The sequence below is a fragment of the Sinocyclocheilus rhinocerous genome, unplaced genomic scaffold (genome assembly GCF_001515625.1).
Source record: "Sinocyclocheilus rhinocerous isolate Xijiao unplaced genomic scaffold, SAMN03320098_v1.1 scaffold552, whole genome shotgun sequence".
NCBI lineage: Eukaryota > Metazoa > Chordata > Actinopteri > Cypriniformes > Cyprinidae > Sinocyclocheilus > Sinocyclocheilus rhinocerous.
In genome coordinates, this window is record NW_015625574.1 from 342,684 (window position 1) to 361,141 (window position 18,458).

Sequence of the window (18,458 nt, forward strand, 5' to 3'; positions counted from 1 at the left end):
GACCCTTATTCCTCGGCTGGGATCGTGTAGAGCTCTTTAAAGCTGCACTGAAGCTGCATGTTTGACCTTGAAATCGTTGGCCACCATTGAAGTCCACTATATGGAATGTTTTCCTCAAAAAACGTAATTTCTTTGCGACTGAAGAAAGAAAGACATGAACATCTTGGATGACATGGGGGTGAGTAATCTTTCAGGAAATTTTTATTCTGGAGGTGGACTTATCCTTTAATGCAAATCCTTCTGTGTCGTTGCTTCAGTGAGGAGGCTGAAGGTCTCGCTAAGAAGCTGAAGTTAAGATTCTATCGGACGTCAGTGAAAGAAGATCTCAACGTCAATGAAGGTGTGCGATAAAGCAGTTCAGGTCACTGATTTGTGCTCAACTGTAAAATAACTCCTTTTTTGTTATGTTGTAGTTTTTAAGTATCTAGCTGACAAATATCTGCAACGACTCAAGCAGCAGTCGGCAGAGGAGACAGAGGTTGTTCACACATCCAGCAATAAAATAGGTAAGATTTTTTCAAAAGAAATGAATACTTTTATTTAGGGATGGGAATTTTTAGACATCGCATGATCCGATCTGATTTCCATTTTTGGAATCACAATCTTGATCTACATTTTTTTCTTATTGATTATTTAGTTTACCGACTTTAAAGTGCCCCTATTGTGGGTTATGAAAGGTTCATATTTTGGTTTTGGGAGTCCCCAACAACAGGTTCACATGCATGCAAGATCAAAAAACACTTTAATTGTCTTATAATAAGCATTTATTTTTACCTTACTTGCTCAACGACTCCCAGACGATTCGTTTAACGATTCATTTTTCCAAACCCCTCCTTTGCGTGACGCTAATCTGCGGTGATTGGTCTCATTTTCATTTCATAATGCCTGATAAAGCAGCGTTTGTGAGCGCAGTGCTGCCATGTGTATTTTTTTAATACATTTTTCATTTTTACCGCTCCAAAAGCGGCACCTAGTGGCAAAGAAAGAATTAGCATTTTCATTAGAACAACGCTAAAAGACCAACAAGTGGGCAGGCAATATGCTAATGTTTCATATTGATGTCAACATGAAGCCACTTGGGATTCGTTTTAAACGATTCAGAGTCTACTCTTTCATTTGAGAAACAATAACTTTATACACGGTGCACTTTCAGATTTAAAACTTTGCAGGATGTTTTCATTCTCTTAGAGCTGTGTTACACACTGCATGGAAGGTAATTTTCAAAAATCCATAATAGGGGCAACTTTAACAAATGTATTTGTTCATTTTTATTAAATTACCATAAGTGGGCTACTTTTTAAAGTAATTACAAATAATAAGTAAGTCAAAACAATTGTATGTTAAGAATTATAACCAACTAAATGTAGCTTCAAGCAAATATAAAGAAGCACATTTACAAGCAATAAACAAAAAGTGCTTTCGGTATCGGAGTGAAAGTTTCCAGACAGGCGCCGTTATGGATTTTTCTCCTTTTCTCAGCATTGATGCTATTTGATTGTTACTGATGACATCACAGACGCATATTATATTTATTTTTATTACAACACTGCTACACTGTTTATTTCAATTTAGCTTTAGCATTAAAACGTTTTTAGATTCTCGTGACACATTTCTTACTCTTTTCAGGCGTTTTCAACACTTCCGGCGGCAGTCATCCCAACCAGACTGCCGGCGATCTGAACGGCCGTGAGGTCATAAACCTGCGCCCAAACAAGCAGAGGACCAAGAAAACAAAAAACCCCTTCGGTAGCTGCAGACTGCTCTGACGAGTAGGTCTAAATCTTTTGGACACTGCCCTTCCTCACATTTTAACAATGATTGTGGCTCAAAATTTGAATGAAAAGCGAATATATTTTCTCACAGTCAAATATTTGGTGAGTTATTCCATGTGGTACACAGCAGGGTAATTTTCTCTAATGAGAGTACTTACAGCGGGAATTTTTTTTTTCGATTTCTAACACACCATTTGTGCATTTGGACTGTTCATCGTTAGTGCAGTATGCTTGTATTGATGGAGGTGCATCATTCGCTTTCACAATCTTCCCTTAAAAGTTGTTTCTTATATGAACGTCGTCACAAGTTTCAATCCGTATGTTCTTATAGGTATTTTTGTATGAAAAATGTAGTAAAGTAATGACTCACTTAAATTCATAACATTTAACACAGTGCCAAAATGTTTCTAAACTCTACAAACTTGTAAGAAATTTCGTAAATGGTTGAGCGAGACAGATTTTGAATCATTTTTATCATTGATATGCATCAATCAGCATCCTCTTCTGAAGCTCTGTCATGTTCTAACACTATACCAAATGCAAGAGATGGGTTTATATAGAAAGGTATTCTTTTGGGATAAAGAAAAGTTAATTTTTAAATATTTTTATTTGGTCGCTGACAACTGGCAATGCCGCCAGATATTAGTGTAAAACGGCACACTCTTACTGCTAGGGCTGGGCGATATTGCTACTAGACGTTACTTGATATAATTAAGCCGTTATGAAGATGACATTGAAATGGCATAAAACAGTCATCATAACCAAAACGCTGTTGTAGCAAATTGTGCATCAAAATGTTAAAATTAAAATGCAGTAAAAATCAAGCCATGTTTTCACACTGTTCACTAAATGAATTATATGTAATAATTTTCATTCATACACACTGGCAATAAACATTAATACTTGTTTACGCATTCCCCCCCCTATTTTTACTAAACATTTTAACTCTTAAATGTGCAGGGGCTTTAAATGTATTTATTGCTATTTTAAAATAAATCATTAAAACCAATCTTCAAAATATTGCTTGTTTTTTTTTTTTGTTGTTGTCAATTTTGTCAATCTTACCAGCTCTAATACTGTTATAGCAACTGAAGTTTAAATCTGATGCTATTAAAACATCTCTTTCATAACACTCTCGTTCTCTGATGATAGATTGTGCACATATCTAATTAGCTGTTCTGTAGGACAGCTGAGGCCAAAGTCAAACTAACCTGAAATCATCATAAATGTACAGTGAATATTCAGTATATCGCCCAGCCTTTCTCACTGCTACACATTTACATGTGCACCAATTATGGGGCGTACATATTTTTGCATTCATGAATAATGAAACACTCGGCTTGAAGTTCTGCATCTACATGACGTCTGTTATATGTGAATTACTGGAATCGATTGGAAAGTAAATACACATTTAAAATCCCATGGATTTACAGTACAATCAATATATAAAACTCACTTTAAAGTTTTCCAAATATGTTTTGAGTAACGGTTAGAGATGACCAAGATTACCAATGAGACATCACCCATCTCCTGTTTAATCTTGGACTAAATTGCACTGATATTATTAACTTGACCTTCAGCACAGTATTGGGCTTTATATATGTACAGGAATCCACCAAGGAAACAAAAATGTACGTTTCTCCCAAAGTCCCAGAGCCTTAACCACTAAAGCCATTAGAAACGCACAAGAGTCACAGCTGATCCTGTTTGATGTTACTGAAAACTGATGTGCTAAATGTTTTACTCAATTCGGGTCTATAAACCCAACATCCCCTCTCTTGAGTTTTATATTTGAATCAATCAGAGGATGTTACAGAATTGTTCAAACTTCCCTGCAGTTTTGATCTGATGTCTGATGAGCTTGAGCAGGTAATAATAATCTGTTCACTTGCTTCATGTGGCTTAACTCTTGATGGATTGTATTTATTCATGAATCGCATGCCTCGCATTTGTGTTTGAATGTGGAATCATGGTACTTCGCCATCACAACGGCCTTCATGTTTACAGCTTATGTTAACTGGCTTGATGTGATGAATGTTGGTTTTCTCATTTGCTGTAGTGAAATGATGGCGACACTACAATGAACTAAAGGCACTTTAGTGAATATACAGTTTCTAATACAAGAACTGCTTAATTTCTTATTTTTTCACGACTTTCTAGTAGACGTTGAGAATATGCCAGCAGCACCTGTTACTACCTGCGCATTTTGTAGTCGGCAGAAGTGTCATGTGAAGTGATTTGTTGTTTTCGACTGTATGATTAAAGATCTGGTGGGATTATTCTTCGACTGATGTTGGGTGGTTGTCAGAAAAGGACAAAATAAAGAGGCTATTGTAGTTGTTTTATTTTCATGGTACTTTTTTATCATACTGTGACAACCGTATACATGCATGATTACAAAACAATGTTGTGAATATTTAAAAAAAAAAAGAAAAATCCATAAATGACAATCCACAGTGCCAAATAAAACCTGTTTTTAAAGTTCTGACTTTAAATTCTGGTTGGAAGATTGGCAACCTACTCACACTTATAAACCTATTATTATTATTAATAAATATATAAGCTTTTGTCATAAAGCTATTGTGACCGTTTTACAAAAGCAATAATCTGCCTTGTGTTGTGCCCAACAACAGCCCTTCATTGTCACATAAGCACTGTAACACAAGGTTTACCGCTTAATTAAATGACGAATTGGCTTATACAGTTATAAACTTCACATTGTCTTGAAATGGAGAATCCATAGACGGTAGAAAACCTGTGAATTTCTTCTGAACATATTACTTTGCACTTATTACTGGCTTTAATATAATTAATGAGGCAGAAATGGCCTATTCTCTCTCTCTCTCTCTGTTTTTAAAAATCCCAAACAACTGAAAACATGAAAATGTGTTAAAAGGTATTATTTCTTATTTTTAAGAGCCATTAAAAAAGTGATTACGAATCTAAGCTCAAGTATTTATCGAAGGCAGTTTGTGTTTGGCTGTAATGTTTTCTCCTGCACTGAACACTGTGTTGTTCTTCACTGTAAAGACTAACCTGACGGCCGAATGTGAAATTCCCAGCAAGCTGAGAGCCTGACGCTCTCATTAGAATGTACAGAGCAAGCGAGAAAACCATGTGTGGCTGCTCTAAAAATAAACAATCACAAGCCAGGAAAATCATATTCATGGGGCTTCCAGCGGGAAATGCTAGCACATCCCAACAGAATTACAGTGATTTTGCATCGTTTCATATTAGTTAATAAATCAAAAACACAAGAAAAAATGTCAGTGGTTTGTGATCATTATTTTTTCTGTAAGTGAAAAGCACAGAAGTAAAAACAAAATAAATATGCATAAGACCAAGATGCCATCATTGGTAATAAAACCTGCAAATCTATTTGTGACCCTGGAGCACATAACCTAAGTAGCACGGGTATATTTCTAGCAATAGCCAAAAATACATTGTATGGGTCAAAATTATCGATTTTTCTTTTGTTCCAAAAATCAATAGTTCATTAAGTAAATATCATGTTCCATGAAGATATTTTGTACATTTCCTACTGTAAATATATAAAAACGTAATTTTTGATTAGTAATATGCATTGCTAAGAACTTCATTTGGACAACTTTAAAGATGATTTTCTCAATATTTAGATTTTTTTGCACCATCAGATTCCAGATTTTCAAATAGTTGTATCTCGGCTAAATATTGTTCTATCCTCACAAACCATACATCAATGGAAAGCTATTTATTCAGCTTTCAGATGATGTATAAATCTCAATTTTGAAAAATTGACACTTGTGACTGGTTTTGTGCTCCAGGGTCACATATATCACTTGTGTCCGATAGCACACGCACATCACGGAGACGTCTATTTGACGTCTGCATTACATCTGCAAGACATATTTTTTAGTGTTTGCTCATCTGCAATACGTCTATAGGACGTTTCCTATCAGATGTCAAATAGATGTTTATTAGATGTCTTTAAGATGTTTATGATTTAGAATGTGTGTAAAACTGACGTCTGTACACAGCAGATGCTTTCCAGATCAAGAGATCTTTAACAGACATCTTGCAGACGTACGTGTGCTATCTTTTAACAGACGTCTGCAATTGCAGACGAGCAAACACTCTAAAAATACGTCTTGCAGACGTCTCCGTGATGCACGTGTGCTATCAGGGAAAGGCACGCGTGGCGCTCGTCAGTCCCTCAGCCTCTATTTGCCGTTGGTAAGACTGGAATGATCAACTTTCTGGTTATCCATAATTTTAATGGTTTTCTCCGCATTGTCCATGTTCCTGATGAGGGTCTCGAGGCGCCTCTTGATCTTCTTCTGGTCCTCCAGGGCGCAGCTGATCACGACGCTCTGAAACTTCTGATCCAGAGGCACAGGAGGCGCGTCGGTCACACACGCGGCGTGAAGGGCCTGCAGACGCTTTCTGGCCTCCTCCATGTCCTCCAGCACTTTCCCAGCGATCTCGTCGATAATGGCCGTGGCTTTCTTCAAGGCCTCTTCCTGCTGGTTGTTTCGGATGGTATCCACTGAAATGCTCACCGTTAACGTCCTGCCCAGGAGTCTCGAGGCGGTCAGAGAGAGCTCTTCCCTTTCCCCTGAAATAAAAGTTGAAATGATGTTTATATGTTATCCATTGCAACGGTGGTCACGCAGCACGGAAGGCGTACCGTCACAAACGCTCCTCATTTCCTGACTGTTTCGTATGGACTGGATCATCTCGATCAAGCACTCTCTCTCCTGCTCCATCGCAGTGGCTTCCTCGCGAAGAGCCTCCACCCTGAGAGAGATTTACTGAGATCATTTCACTCCAGATACAGCCCTGAAAACTCAATTATGAAACTCAAGGCAATGAAAAACACCCAGCAACAAAAATGTACAAGCTAACATGCAAATAAACAACTGTTTTGGCTGTAATTTGCAATTACAGCTGTCCTAAAAAACAAGTCAATGTAATCGTATGTATGCTAGCGTGGTTTTGTTGTGTATTGTTAACCATGACTCTTACATTTTAGTTTAGAGGACATAATCCATTAAAATTCTTAATTTAAGAAGTGTTTGAACTCCACAATAAACAAAATCATTGCTTAAACTATATATATATAGTTCTTATAGACGTGCATGTGAGAACAATCCTATTTGAAAATGTTATATTCATGTCATGTTTTGCATTTATTAAAAATTCATTACAAGAAATTTGAGATAATCACAAAACCTATTTTTTCTTCCACAAATGCACATTTAGACACTATGTACGTTATAAACAGAAATGTTTGTATGTACAATATTCTAAAAACTTCAGATATTAATCCACACTACTCGTATTCAGTTGCGGCGATAAGCAAATGCATTCACTTTGCATGAGGCAAGACTTAATGGATGTTTTAGTCTGTACCGATCAGACAATCAATATCCTAAATTACCTCGTCTCAATCTGATCCAGACTTTCCAGTAACTGTCCGGACCGGTCCGCCATCGAAAGCGTTCGGGTGAATTTGCCTTTAGATGCATCGTTCATTTTAGCGTTAATTTTCGCTTGTGCCATAGCTGCTGCTAGTCGCGTTAATGAATGATTTGACGGGTGCAGTGAACTGTATAGGATATATCGGAGCAGACCACCCGAGCAATGTAGCGATGTCCGGTCCGCCAATGAATCGTTCACTCTTTGAATGATTCGGTCGAATCGATTCGCACAGCGTTTGCAAATCTCCGAACTGTACTGTAAAGTGGGCGACGACACGTTGAGCTATAAACATTCAACACAATCATTTTCAAACTTGAGACATTTATCTGGCACAAAAGATAGCCAGTACTGTAGACAGTGACAGCGTCAAACGGCACACATTTACACATAGTAGCCGAATCCTTAGTTTGTAATTTTAAAGTGATGTGAGATATTTTAAAAGTGATAGTAATATGCAATAGTATATTACTAAATGTAATACTTTATTTAATATCAAACTAAATATTTATGCAGCAACCCAGCATTACCCACGTAGCCAACTTTGTGTGATGACTCAATAAATCACTGAATGGAACCTGTTCGTTTAAATGAATCGTCCAAAAGAACCGATTCGCTGAAATGAATCGGACTTCTCAGCGTTTATATCGACCACGTTCTAGCGGTTTCCAGCGGTCTTGAATAACATCTCCAAACATGGGCTGGAACTTCCCTTGGTAATACACTCCTTCAGACAAGAGTGGAGGAGTTCACCTCGGAGATTTCAAAGGAGGGTGGGATTCATTTCTAGGGTCAAGGGCCAAGACGACATCACAGAGAAGACAATAACCAGAACACAATGAGATTTCTCAGACGGGAACAGGCAAGATATGCTTTAATTGCTTTTCTTTATTTAAACTTAAGAAAAACACAGAACGAAAAGAAACACGTTTAATCACTCCAGTGCATGAACGACATGATAAAAACACTCGAATGGTGTCTTCACTTATCAAAACTCCTGCAAGCTTCTTTTCAAGGCTTCTTCAAACTCTGCAAAATGAGAATGCAAAAAATATTTTTTAAAAAGTAACTTTTTTTTAAACAAACCTCATTTATATAAAAGTAAAGTTCAATATATATATATATAATGTGTGGCATTCAGCCAGTGATTACTCAAAATATTGTGATGCAGTGACAACATTCGACATTTGTGCGGTTACACCCAAAACATAAAAAAGCCAAAACACTGCACCATACACGTGCTCAAGAACCCTGCCTAAAATCCCATCTATTACAATAAATATCACACTGAGCCTAAGCTCCATAAAATGAAACATACCTATAACAATGATAATACTCCATGCATGTAAAGCTGGCAAAATAATCATCGGATTAATGAATGAATAGCATACTCTCAATGAGCTCTGACATACTATAAAAATACAATACAGCCCCTACACTGTTCAGAAATAAGAGAAATATAAGATCTTTGTAGCAATATTACAAAAATATGTCAAGAATTATAAACGTATTACCAATATCCAGCTCTTTTGATTTCCTGGCCTCCTCTGCGCTCAAAGTCAAAGCCAGTTTTATGTCCTGGTCAAATTTATCTAAGGAGAAATATAAACAGGCAGGCACTTCAATATTACATTTCCATGTACTTAGTTGATTTGCTGATATTTATTTGAACCGTCACAATACTAACTTGAAACATAACCTTGCAAATCTAAATTGAAATATTACTGAAATACCACTTCTAGACAAAATAAATAAAAAACAGTGGAAAACCTACCATCACCATCTTGTGAAACGGTCACCTCTTTTTTAACATCAAGAATCCTTGAGGTAATGGCACTCTTTACATCTTGAAACTTCGCCACTGGAAAAAAAAAATTCTCATTAAATTTTTATGTGTGTGTGTATGTATACATAGTTTTATCATTCCCATACTTCCTTCTATGGTATTTCATAGCTTCCATGACTTTCCTTGGTCTATGTGTCATAAATATCATAAACACACATGTATGTATATATATATGATATTTATGACACATAGGCCAAGGAAAGTCATGGAAGCTATGAAATACCATAGAAGGAAGTATGGGAATGATAAAACTCATTAAAATCATGAGACACATGATTATGTCCAGACTGGTAGTGTACATGTTAGTTTATTGCTGGAACTTGAAGGGATAATTGATCTATAATTCAGCTGGAGCCAGCATTAAGGAGGAAAACAAGTCAATAACTTTATATCCACCCAGATACTAAATGCAAACCTCACCATTACTCTGAGGGAAGATCTCCTCTGCATTTATTATGCTGGCGGAGGCGGCCGGCTTCTCGTCTGCGCCGCTGGGTCGGGAAGAAGCGCAAGGTTTTGACTGGCAGTGATGCTTGTGGTAGTGTGAATGGAAACTGGGTATATCTTTGTGGCTCTGTGAGCAAACAGTGCACAGAACATCGAAACTCTTCTCATTGCCCTGGGTCTTGTGTGTAAGTAGGATGTGCGTCTTTATCTCGGCGTAGGTGGCCGTGTTTTTGTCGCACTGGCAACAGCAGTAACTGCATTTATTTTCGGTGGCCAACTGTTTCATGCACTTTGTGAACACAGTTTTCCTTTCCTCCCTGGATTTCTCAGAGCCCATGCAAGGACAAAGTTGCCCAGCGCTTGTACTCGCTATCGGACTCTCAACGGTGTTTTCCGTGGATGCTTGGGAATTATTCGGAGCCGCTTCTAAGCAGTAGTAATCTTGGCTGTGCAGACTGTTGTAGTGCTCCAGAAACTCTGCCTCGGTGTCGTACAGCATGCTATCGCACAGCCCGCAGAAGTAGCGCAGGACTATGTCGCCGGCGTGCTCATTGGCGCAATGGCGCCGCAGGGTGGAGTCCTTGAAAAACTTCTGCGGACAGTGGCCACAGGCGAACCTCTGGAAACTGTGGCTGCTCAAATCGCCGCAGTGTTTCCGCACCGCCGCCTCCGAGTCGAAGAGGTCTTCACACATCCGACAAAGCCAAGACTCTGCTTTGGGAAGCGGGATGCAAGAGGAAACCGTTTCGGTTTCCGCACTGGTGGACGGTTTGGGGGACATACTGGACAAGATGCAGTCGTCTGCCATGTCTTCTCTTTCCTGGTAGTAGCTGTGCCCTCTGTGGCTTACGCCAACATGGGCCATGATGTCTTCCATCCTCGGCATTTCCACCTTGCACTGTCTGCAGTGGAAGAGGAAGTTGGTCAAATGAGCACCACCGTGGAAGCGGCTCATGTGCAAGCGCGCTATAGACGACTCGCCCATTATCTTGCCACAGACTGCACATTTGTGAAAGATCTGATTGGCGGCTTGGAGGTGTTTTCTTGCTTGATCCTCCTCTGTGAAGCGTAGACCGCACTCACAGAACCAGGCGAGCTGTGACCATTTCCTTGGTTCAGCTTGGGAATCTATGCTGGCCAGTCTTTTTCGTTTAGCTGAAGGCCCGTCTGAATCGCTCCCACATGCCGTGGCGTTCTGAGCGAGTTGGATTTCACAGTAGTTGCTGTAGTACAGAAGGGCCCTGTCCATGCTGCGCACACTCTTCACCTCATGTTTCAGGAGCTCTTTGTGCTCCTCCATCTGACTCAAGCTAAAAAAAGGTTTGGGGCATGAGGAGCAATGACCCATGACCGCCATCGTCCTCATGATGTCAGCCACGCTTTGATCGGCACTGACAATAGCGCAGCCATAATTGCAGTGCACACTGGGAAACAGAAAAAAAAGAACAAAATAGTTAGTGCACGATAAAAAAAAACGGACCCCATGTATCCAACCACGTGATGAGAAAACGTGTATAAATCACGACAGAAATACATTTACCGAAAATGTTCTTCGATGCAAACAAACAAAAACGTGATTGGATATCTGGACGAACCAGTGAAATGATCTCATTGCACACCATCTCAAACATTGTTTTAATAATTCTGAGTTACCTTAGTGAAAGTATGTCATTAAAAAAATTGGTATAATTTGCATATTAAGATGGCGTTCCCAAACATCATCCGCCTCCAAATGCAAGATGACATGACAGTTTACTCGGTTTCTTCTGCATGCTCCGAGGCGCAAATAATTTATTATGTATGAAAAAAGGACACACGTTTCACCAGTTTTAAAATCTTTCATTTTTATTGTTACTTTGTGCCAGTTTGTGCATAGTATGCATGCGTGACCTACACGTACAAAATATGCAGGTTACAAAAACGGCCCGTGCACGTACCATTATGACGATGGATTTTGTGTCACTTGCACTGTATGCAGACCCTCGTGTAAAAATCAAAGTATATTTTAGGCTTTAAAGAAAGTGGGTCACCCCCACATGGTGGCTGCCATGTTGACATCACATGACCTCAAATATACTACACAGCAGTCGTCAATGATTCTCACTTACAATATAGGGCTATTCCCACTTCTAATCTGTTAAGCCAGGGTTGTTCTTTATTTGTTATACAAGAAAAACTCATGCAATGACCAAGGCAGGCATTGTTTCTTCAATAAAACAAGAGCATTAATGTTAATATGGTTACAAATCGGTATATGTTTCATTAATCCTGGAAACAAACCCCTTAATTTTCCAAATATTTTGTCTTTGCTTCTTTTTTTTAACAGCAACTACATACAATATAACATAGGGAACTACATTGCTGACTAAGTTGTAAACATTGTTAACCCTAAGTTAACAGTCTCCTGGGTTATCCATTTGCTTAATACTTTTCGGATCTTAAAATAAACAAGGCAGTTCCAAAAGGGTCCTCGCACCATTGGTGCTTGAGTCATAAAAATGAGTGCACCTTTAACACGCATACACATGCATCATGTCAGACGGACTGAGAAAAGTAAAACTTAAATCTGAGAAACACCAATATAGACTTACTTGAAGTGTGCTCTTGCCTCCATATGCGAGGTGAGCACCTTAGCGCAGGCTGTGCATTTGACAGTGAAGGTAACGTCTTTACAGAGAGCGATTAACCGGTTCTTTGTGTAAGGAGGGACTGGTATGGGTGTGCTTGGTTTTTTCTCTGAAAGTCAAGACATGACATTAAATGTTAAAGAGTAGGAAACAAACAGGAATTGTTCACACAGGATGAACATTTTTTAATATGTATCAGCCAGTCCTAACAATACCACAAAACAGCTGGAAACAGTCTGATGAATGTGCAATTTGGATTTGATTGTTGAAGACCACACACCCCAGAGAGTGATGGACTGAGTGAAGTGTTTTTTTGCAGACATGTGCTCAAGGCATTCGTCCTTGATGTTGAAGAGGAGGTAACAGGCAGGACATGCAAAGCATACAATCAGCTGATAGCTCTGGGAACGGCTGTGACCATCAGTTTCAGGGAAAGACACCTACAGATGACATCAAGCACAAGAGACAAAGGCATGGCTTACATGCCACATCATTTCCATAACAAGACAATGAAGTAAACACTTAAGAGTGGTCATATTTTACTAAAGATCTTTTAAGATAAAGTGTTTTATCTTAGTTCTGGTCTTAAAGGAATAGCTCACCCAAAAATGAAACGTAACTCATCCTCAGGACATCCAAGACAGCAGATTTGGAGAAATTTAGTAATGCATCACTCCAGTCAATCAATTAATGTCTTGTGAAGTAAAAAGCTGTGTGTTTTTAAGAAACAAAACCTTATTAAAGTGCTTTAACGTCATTATCAAAAGATCAGTCTATAATCCGTCATAACACTTTGTCCAGGGAAAAAGTCCATCCCCTGTTGTTGTCTCGCATCAAAATCCAGCCACATATTTGTTAGGGGCCAGGCACCTATTATATCCGTTAGGTTTCTCCTGCTCTGGAAGTCTATGGCAGCCCATAGAACCCTTTGTCGGAAGGTTATGAATTTGGAGCGTCCACCCCAAACTCTTTAGCGCCACCAACAGGTCAAATTTGCACTCATATTTTCGCTAATAACTTTTGAACCTGAAGGTTTAGAAGTACAATTATTTTTGCCCTCTGATCCCTTGGCTCATGCCGAGTCGAATGCACACCAAAATGTAAATTTCTATGGGACAAGTTTTTCGCAATTTTGAATTTTGCGAAAAATCTACTTTTACCGAACTCGTCCAGACGGTTTGTCCGATTTTCACCAAAATTGGCTCAGATCATCTTCAGACAATGTTGGCAAAAAGTTACCAAGCGATTTCCGATAGACCAAACTGTTCTCGTAACGCATGTTAACAAATTTGACTAAGTTTGTGCAAAAATGGACATGAGGCTATATTTCCGCAATGCTTTAGCAGATTCTGACCAAATTTGGTGTGTGTTATAATAAGCATGACCTGAGGGCACATGAGTAGTTTCGGCACAGTGCCTCCAACAGGTCAAAGATATAAAAAAAAGGACATTTCTGCATATAACTTCTGACCAGTTTAGTCAAAATCAAATCGGCATACCGAATTGAACGATACCTAATTTTCCTATGCCTGCCTTTTTGGCCGTTGACCATTTTGATTTTAGTAGTAAAATACTGTATCAACAGATGTTTTAACAGGGTTCTCCAGCCCTCCTCCTGGAGAGCTACCATACTGCAGAGTTCAGCTTCAACCCTGAACACCTGAACCAGCTAATCAAGGTGTTTAGTCTACTTAATTACAGACAGGTGTGTTGAAGCAGAGTTGGTACTTTACAGCGATAAACCGAGTCATTACAGACAGCTCCTTAGCTCTTCATTTTACTAGTGATGGGAAAATGAAGCTTTGCGAAGCACCGAGGCTTTCCCCTCAACTGTATCGTAAAAAGGTTCATTACTCGAAGCTTTTCAAGACGAAGCCTCGGTGTCGAACGTCACATCACTACATTTTACCTCTGCTGTGCTTGGCCCCTTCACTTCTGCTTGCAACTACATTTTAGAACCGTTTTTGCTTGTAAATGGTGCTTGATCTGTGCATATTTCTCTCCTACATGGATGAGGTGACTTTTTCACAGAAGAATGCATTATTATGGATATGGGACTCTTTGGTAAGCAAGTGATATAATGCTACATTTCTCTAAATCTTTTTTGATGAAGAAACTAACTCATCTATTTTGGATGACCTAAGGGTGAGTAAATTTTCAGCAAATTTTCATTTCTGGGTGAACTATTCCTTTAACAATTTGTGTGGCAATGCATTCAGACAACAACTGGCCCATTTAATAGTCAGGGTCAGAGAGGGCGGAAAAACAGGTGTACTACTGTCTGCAACACTGCACTTTAATCATCTCACTCGCACAAAACACAGATCTGTACTTCTCAAACTGCATCAAAACACATGTAAACAAATGCACATTCGTCCCCATTTCTATGAATAATGCTCTCGTCACTCATGGGTGATATTTAACTTGTAGAGCTTCGATGATAAGTAGGCCTACATTAAATCACACATGCAATGCAAATGGGTTTTGCTAAACATCACGTCTGGGTTTGACTTATGAATAAATTATCCATACAGAATGTCAGGTTTCAGAAATCACACCGAACAAAATAAAACATCAACATCATTGAATAAATGTATTAATGTTTTTTTCAAAAAAGAACGCAATTAAACATTTTATTAAAAAATATATTAACATGTTTACTGTGAAATTGCAGGGGGGAAAAATACTATATGACTCCTTTATAACATCAACAATCCTAAAGATGAAAATATTGATAAATGAAAACCTTAGATCCCACATGGTCCTTCCACGCCCGTTTGGAGTGAAAGTAGCGGCCACAGGCCACACAGGCATAGAAAGCAGCGGGGCTGCCTCTCAGCGTAATCGTGGGATCACAGGGTGAATGATCAAACCTGACAATAAAAAGTTACATTTGGTCAAACAGTAAAATTCTGAGCAATTTGTGAACTTGTACCAAGTACCTTTTAAGATGACCCTCGAGCAAAGGAATATTGTCGTAGACTCTGCCGCAGTTGATGACCGGGCAGGTTCGAGGAGAACATTGTGCTGCAGCGGGAGCCGATCTGTGTCTCCACAGTGAGCTGGCTGAGTTCACGGTGCCGGGCTGTAACCCTGAGCAATCCAGAGAAAGTGAGCAGAAGCACCAACCATATACACATACACTATTAGTGGAAATATTAAAGTTAGAACAATATTACAGACCTGGCATTTTTAGCCAAATATCCACACATCGCTTAGCATCGCTACTGCCACTATTACTATGGCTGACCGACAGCTCGTGCTGCCCATGTGCTTGCTGCGAAATTATTTTCTCCTATAAAACAAATCACAAAATCGATGTCATTTATCCTGAACATGCACTGCAAGTCACCTTCATTTCTATAGCACTTTATACAATACAGATTGTTACCAAGAAGCTCTACCGTTTAGAATAGTTCACCCAAAAATGAAAATTTGCTGAACATTTACATCCAAGATGTTAATGTGTTTCTTAATGGGAACAGATTTGTAAAAATGTAGCATTGCATCAGTGTCTCAGCGATGGATGCTCTGCAGTGAATAGGTGCCGTCAGAATGAGAGTCCAAACAGCTGATAAAAACATCACAATAATCCACTCCAGTCCATCAGTTAACATCTGGAGAAGCCAAAAGATGAAACCAATCCATCATTAAGATGTTTTTAACTTTAAAGGACTAGTTGACTTCCAGAATAAAACAATTTGCTGATCATTTGGCTAGATAAGACCCTTATTCCTCGGCTGGCCCTTTGAAGCTGCACTGAAACTACAATTTGGACCTTCTATCCGTTGGCCGCCATTGAAGTCCACTATATGGAGAAAAATCCTGTCATGTTCTCCTCAAAAACCTTCATTTCTTTGCGACTGAAGAAAGAAAGACATGAACATCTTGGATGACATGGGGGTGAGTATATCATCAGGAAATGTTTATTCTGCAAGTGAACTAATCCTTTAAACTGTTGCTTCCGGCTAAACTATAATAACGCTTCCGCCAGTGAAAAGGTGTTCTGGTCTGAATCAGGAGAGAAATCACCGTTTACAAGCCAAAACAGTTGGTGTTGTGGATTTTGATGCGAGAGGACAACAGGGGATGGACTTTTTCACTGAAGGAAGTGTTATGGATATTGGATGGATTTTGGCCAGAAGCAACAGATTAAAATTAAAACACCTGAATGCTGGATTTGTTTCTTACAAACATGCAGCTTTTGTCTTCTCCAGATGTTAACTGATGGACTGGAGTGGTGTGGATTATTGTGATGTTTTTATCAGCTGTTTGGACTCTCATTCTGACGGCACCCATTCACTGCAGAGCATCCATTGATGAGACAGTGATGCAATGCTACATTTCTACAAATCTGCTCCCAAGAAGAAACACATTTTTAAGTGAATTTTCATTTTTGGGTGAATGGTTCCTTTAATCTTGAGTGATGGTATATGCAACTATGTATTTCTTTTTTTCAAGTCTATAAGAACTGAGAAAAGTCAAACCTTAAAAGCTTTGCACTTTTCAAGCCTCTCCAGTTTTTCCACGGCTACTTGCCGTGCCAGTCTGTCCAGTGTGGACATAGCATGAGCCCTCTGCTGGTCAACCTGCTCCTCAATCTGAGCGTTGCATTTAAAGCACAACAAGGACAAAACAAGAACATTCCAAAAATAAAAAAAAAATCTGATGCAGCTTATACATGTAAATAATATACAATGAATAGTTCACCCAAAAATTCTATATAAAATTCAGTATGTATTTGAAGATTGTCAAAGCTTCTTTTTTTTCTCCATACAATGAAGCAGGACAGTACTTGACTACAGTATCATAAAAAGGTGTCTATATGAGCCATGCACTATACGTTACATTATACTTCGCTATTATACGAGCCAAGTTTGACATGACTGATGCCAAATATCATTTGACCTTCCATTGGATTGTGACCAATTGTGATGCAAATGGAAATGTAAGACCACCATTTACATGGCAATCATGCATTTGGTAGATGCTTTTATCCAGAGACTTACAATGCATTTAGGATTTTGTTTGTTCACTACAGTTTAAGTTAAAAAAATCACTGCAATACAAACCAGAAAAGAGTTACTTAAATATTAACCCGTTCCTCACATAAAGCTATCGCACGGGCTTCTGAAAACTTGGAATACTGCACATTTTTGGAGTTTGGTTGTGTGAATCATGATGGAAAAGAGCAGCTTGGACATTCTGCCAAACATCATCTTTTGTGTTTCACAAAACAAAGGTTGCACGTTCGGAACAAGATGATGGTGAGTAAATGAAGAGAGAACGACCTACACTTTTAATTTTTATACTCTAGACAGTGTTTAAGGAAACTCACGGTGTGTGCGGCAGACATGCCACCCTCATCCTCTCCGTCACTCAGCAGGTCAATGCATTCCAACACCGGTCTGAGAGGACCCTCCTAAAACATAGTGTTTTAATGCGAATTAATCAGTTCTGCTATATTACACAGGCTCAATCCAGTTCCCAAGTGTGAAGACCTAGATCCAGACAACTGTCCTAATAACTCAAATTAGAAATCAAAAGGGATGTAACGATTAACCGCGAGCCGGTTGAAAATCGATTCAAATCTGTGATGATTCAAATCGGTTGAGATGCTAAACAAATCGCGATTCAGTTAGGTGTAGGAGTTTATATGAATGCATGTCTGAGGGGAACTTACTGTCTTTAGAAAAGTTTAGATGGTATTTTTTCTTTTCATCTTGCCTCTGTATAACGCATATTAAAGTTCATAAGTTCAGCGCTGCTTTGTTTACAGCGGAAACCAAGGAAACGCTTTAAACGCCACCTGCTGGCAGAGAGTGAATCTGCATCTCATTCAGCTCCTCTGTTTCATGCAGATATTTTTATTTATAGTTTCACAAAACTGAAGTCAAACCATTCTGTTTTTGCTTCAAATTTCGAAATTATACAATCTAATTTAGATTAAAAACTGCTCATGTTGCATGTATGCAGCATCTTTGTTTGGATCAAGATTAAAATGCAGTGGTTGCCTCTAATTTTAAAAGGAAAGAGCACAGACACTTTTATCCAAAGCGACTTACAACGACTAACAAATAGAAGCAATCAAAACCAACAAAAGAGCAATAATTTACAAGTGCTATATTAGCATATTAAGCATATTATATATTTCAATTTCACAAAGAAATGTGCAGCATTTTGTCCAAGCAATAATAAAAGGACACATTTAATTTATAATTTGTCTTAAATCTCATTTTGTTAAAAAACAAAAAATAATCGTGAATCGAATCGTGAAATCAAAATCGTGAATCGAATCGTGAGTTGAGT

At 38.7% G+C, this 18,458-nt stretch overlaps 3 protein-coding genes across 9 annotated transcripts in view; 1 reads left to right on the top strand and 2 right to left on the bottom strand.

The window, feature by feature from the left end:
* The window catches only part of LOC107751177 (ras-related protein Rab-23), a 13,537-nt gene extending 11,599 nt beyond the window's left edge, over nt 1–1,938 (top strand). For all 3 annotated transcript variants that reach the window (XM_016566828.1, XM_016566819.1, XM_016566837.1), the window contains 3 exons: nt 258–340; nt 414–506; nt 1,627–1,938. In XM_016566828.1, coding sequence (XP_016422314.1) covers nt 258–340; nt 414–506; nt 1,627–1,766 — 316 coding nt within the window. In that variant the 3' untranslated portion in view covers nt 1,767–1,938. The remainder of the gene's footprint in view (nt 1–257; nt 341–413; nt 507–1,626) is intronic.
* Nucleotides 1,939–5,955: 4,017 nt separating this feature from the next.
* On the bottom strand, nt 5,956–7,605 carry bag2 (BCL2 associated athanogene 2). Its single transcript, XM_016567214.1, has 3 exons — nt 7,192–7,605; nt 6,439–6,548; nt 5,956–6,366 (listed from the first exon to the last, which is right to left on the bottom strand). Exons 1-3 carry the CDS (start codon nt 7,311–7,313, stop codon nt 5,972–5,974), a joined length of 627 nt encoding a protein of 208 aa, XP_016422700.1. The 5' UTR covers nt 7,314–7,605; the 3' UTR covers nt 5,956–5,971.
* Nucleotides 7,606–7,883: 278 nt separating this feature from the next.
* znf451 (zinc finger protein 451) overlaps nt 7,884–18,458 on the bottom strand; it is a 12,110-nt gene continuing 1,535 nt past the window's right edge. For 3 of the 5 annotated variants that reach the window (XM_016566876.1, XM_016566871.1, XM_016566884.1), the window contains exons 3-14: nt 17,488–17,571; nt 16,637–16,750; nt 15,333–15,444; nt 15,092–15,242; nt 14,896–15,022; nt 12,430–12,589; nt 12,114–12,258; nt 9,496–10,946; nt 9,004–9,090; nt 8,744–8,821; nt 8,548–8,580; nt 7,884–8,258 (exon numbers count right to left, since the gene is read on the bottom strand). In XM_016566876.1, coding sequence (XP_016422362.1) covers nt 8,218–8,258; nt 8,548–8,580; nt 8,744–8,821; nt 9,004–9,090; nt 9,496–10,946; nt 12,114–12,258; nt 12,430–12,589; nt 14,896–15,022; nt 15,092–15,242; nt 15,333–15,444; nt 16,637–16,750; nt 17,488–17,571 — 2,583 coding nt within the window. In that variant the 3' untranslated portion in view covers nt 7,884–8,217. The remainder of the gene's footprint in view (nt 8,259–8,547; nt 8,581–8,743; nt 8,822–9,003; nt 9,091–9,495; nt 10,947–12,113; nt 12,259–12,429; nt 12,590–14,895; nt 15,023–15,091; nt 15,243–15,332; nt 15,445–16,636; nt 16,751–17,487; nt 17,572–18,458) is intronic. The other 2 variants (XM_016566890.1, XM_016566894.1) reach the window with 2 other exon arrangements.

What these genes read in the sequence shown, in the direction of transcription:
- bag2 (XM_016567214.1), bottom strand. Translation starts at nt 7,313, where the DNA reads ATGGCACAAGCGAAAATTAACGCTAAAATGAACGATGCATCTAAAGGC. An exon ending in CTGGATCAGATTGAGACGAG is followed by an intron (nt 6,549 to 7,191) that starts GTAATTTAGGAT and finishes AATCTCTCTCAG; the next exon opens with GGTGGAGGCTCTTCGCGAGG. An exon ending in AATGAGGAGCGTTTGTGACG is followed by an intron (nt 6,367 to 6,438) that starts GTACGCCTTCCG and finishes CTTTTATTTCAG; the next exon opens with GGGAAAGGGAAGAGCTCTCT.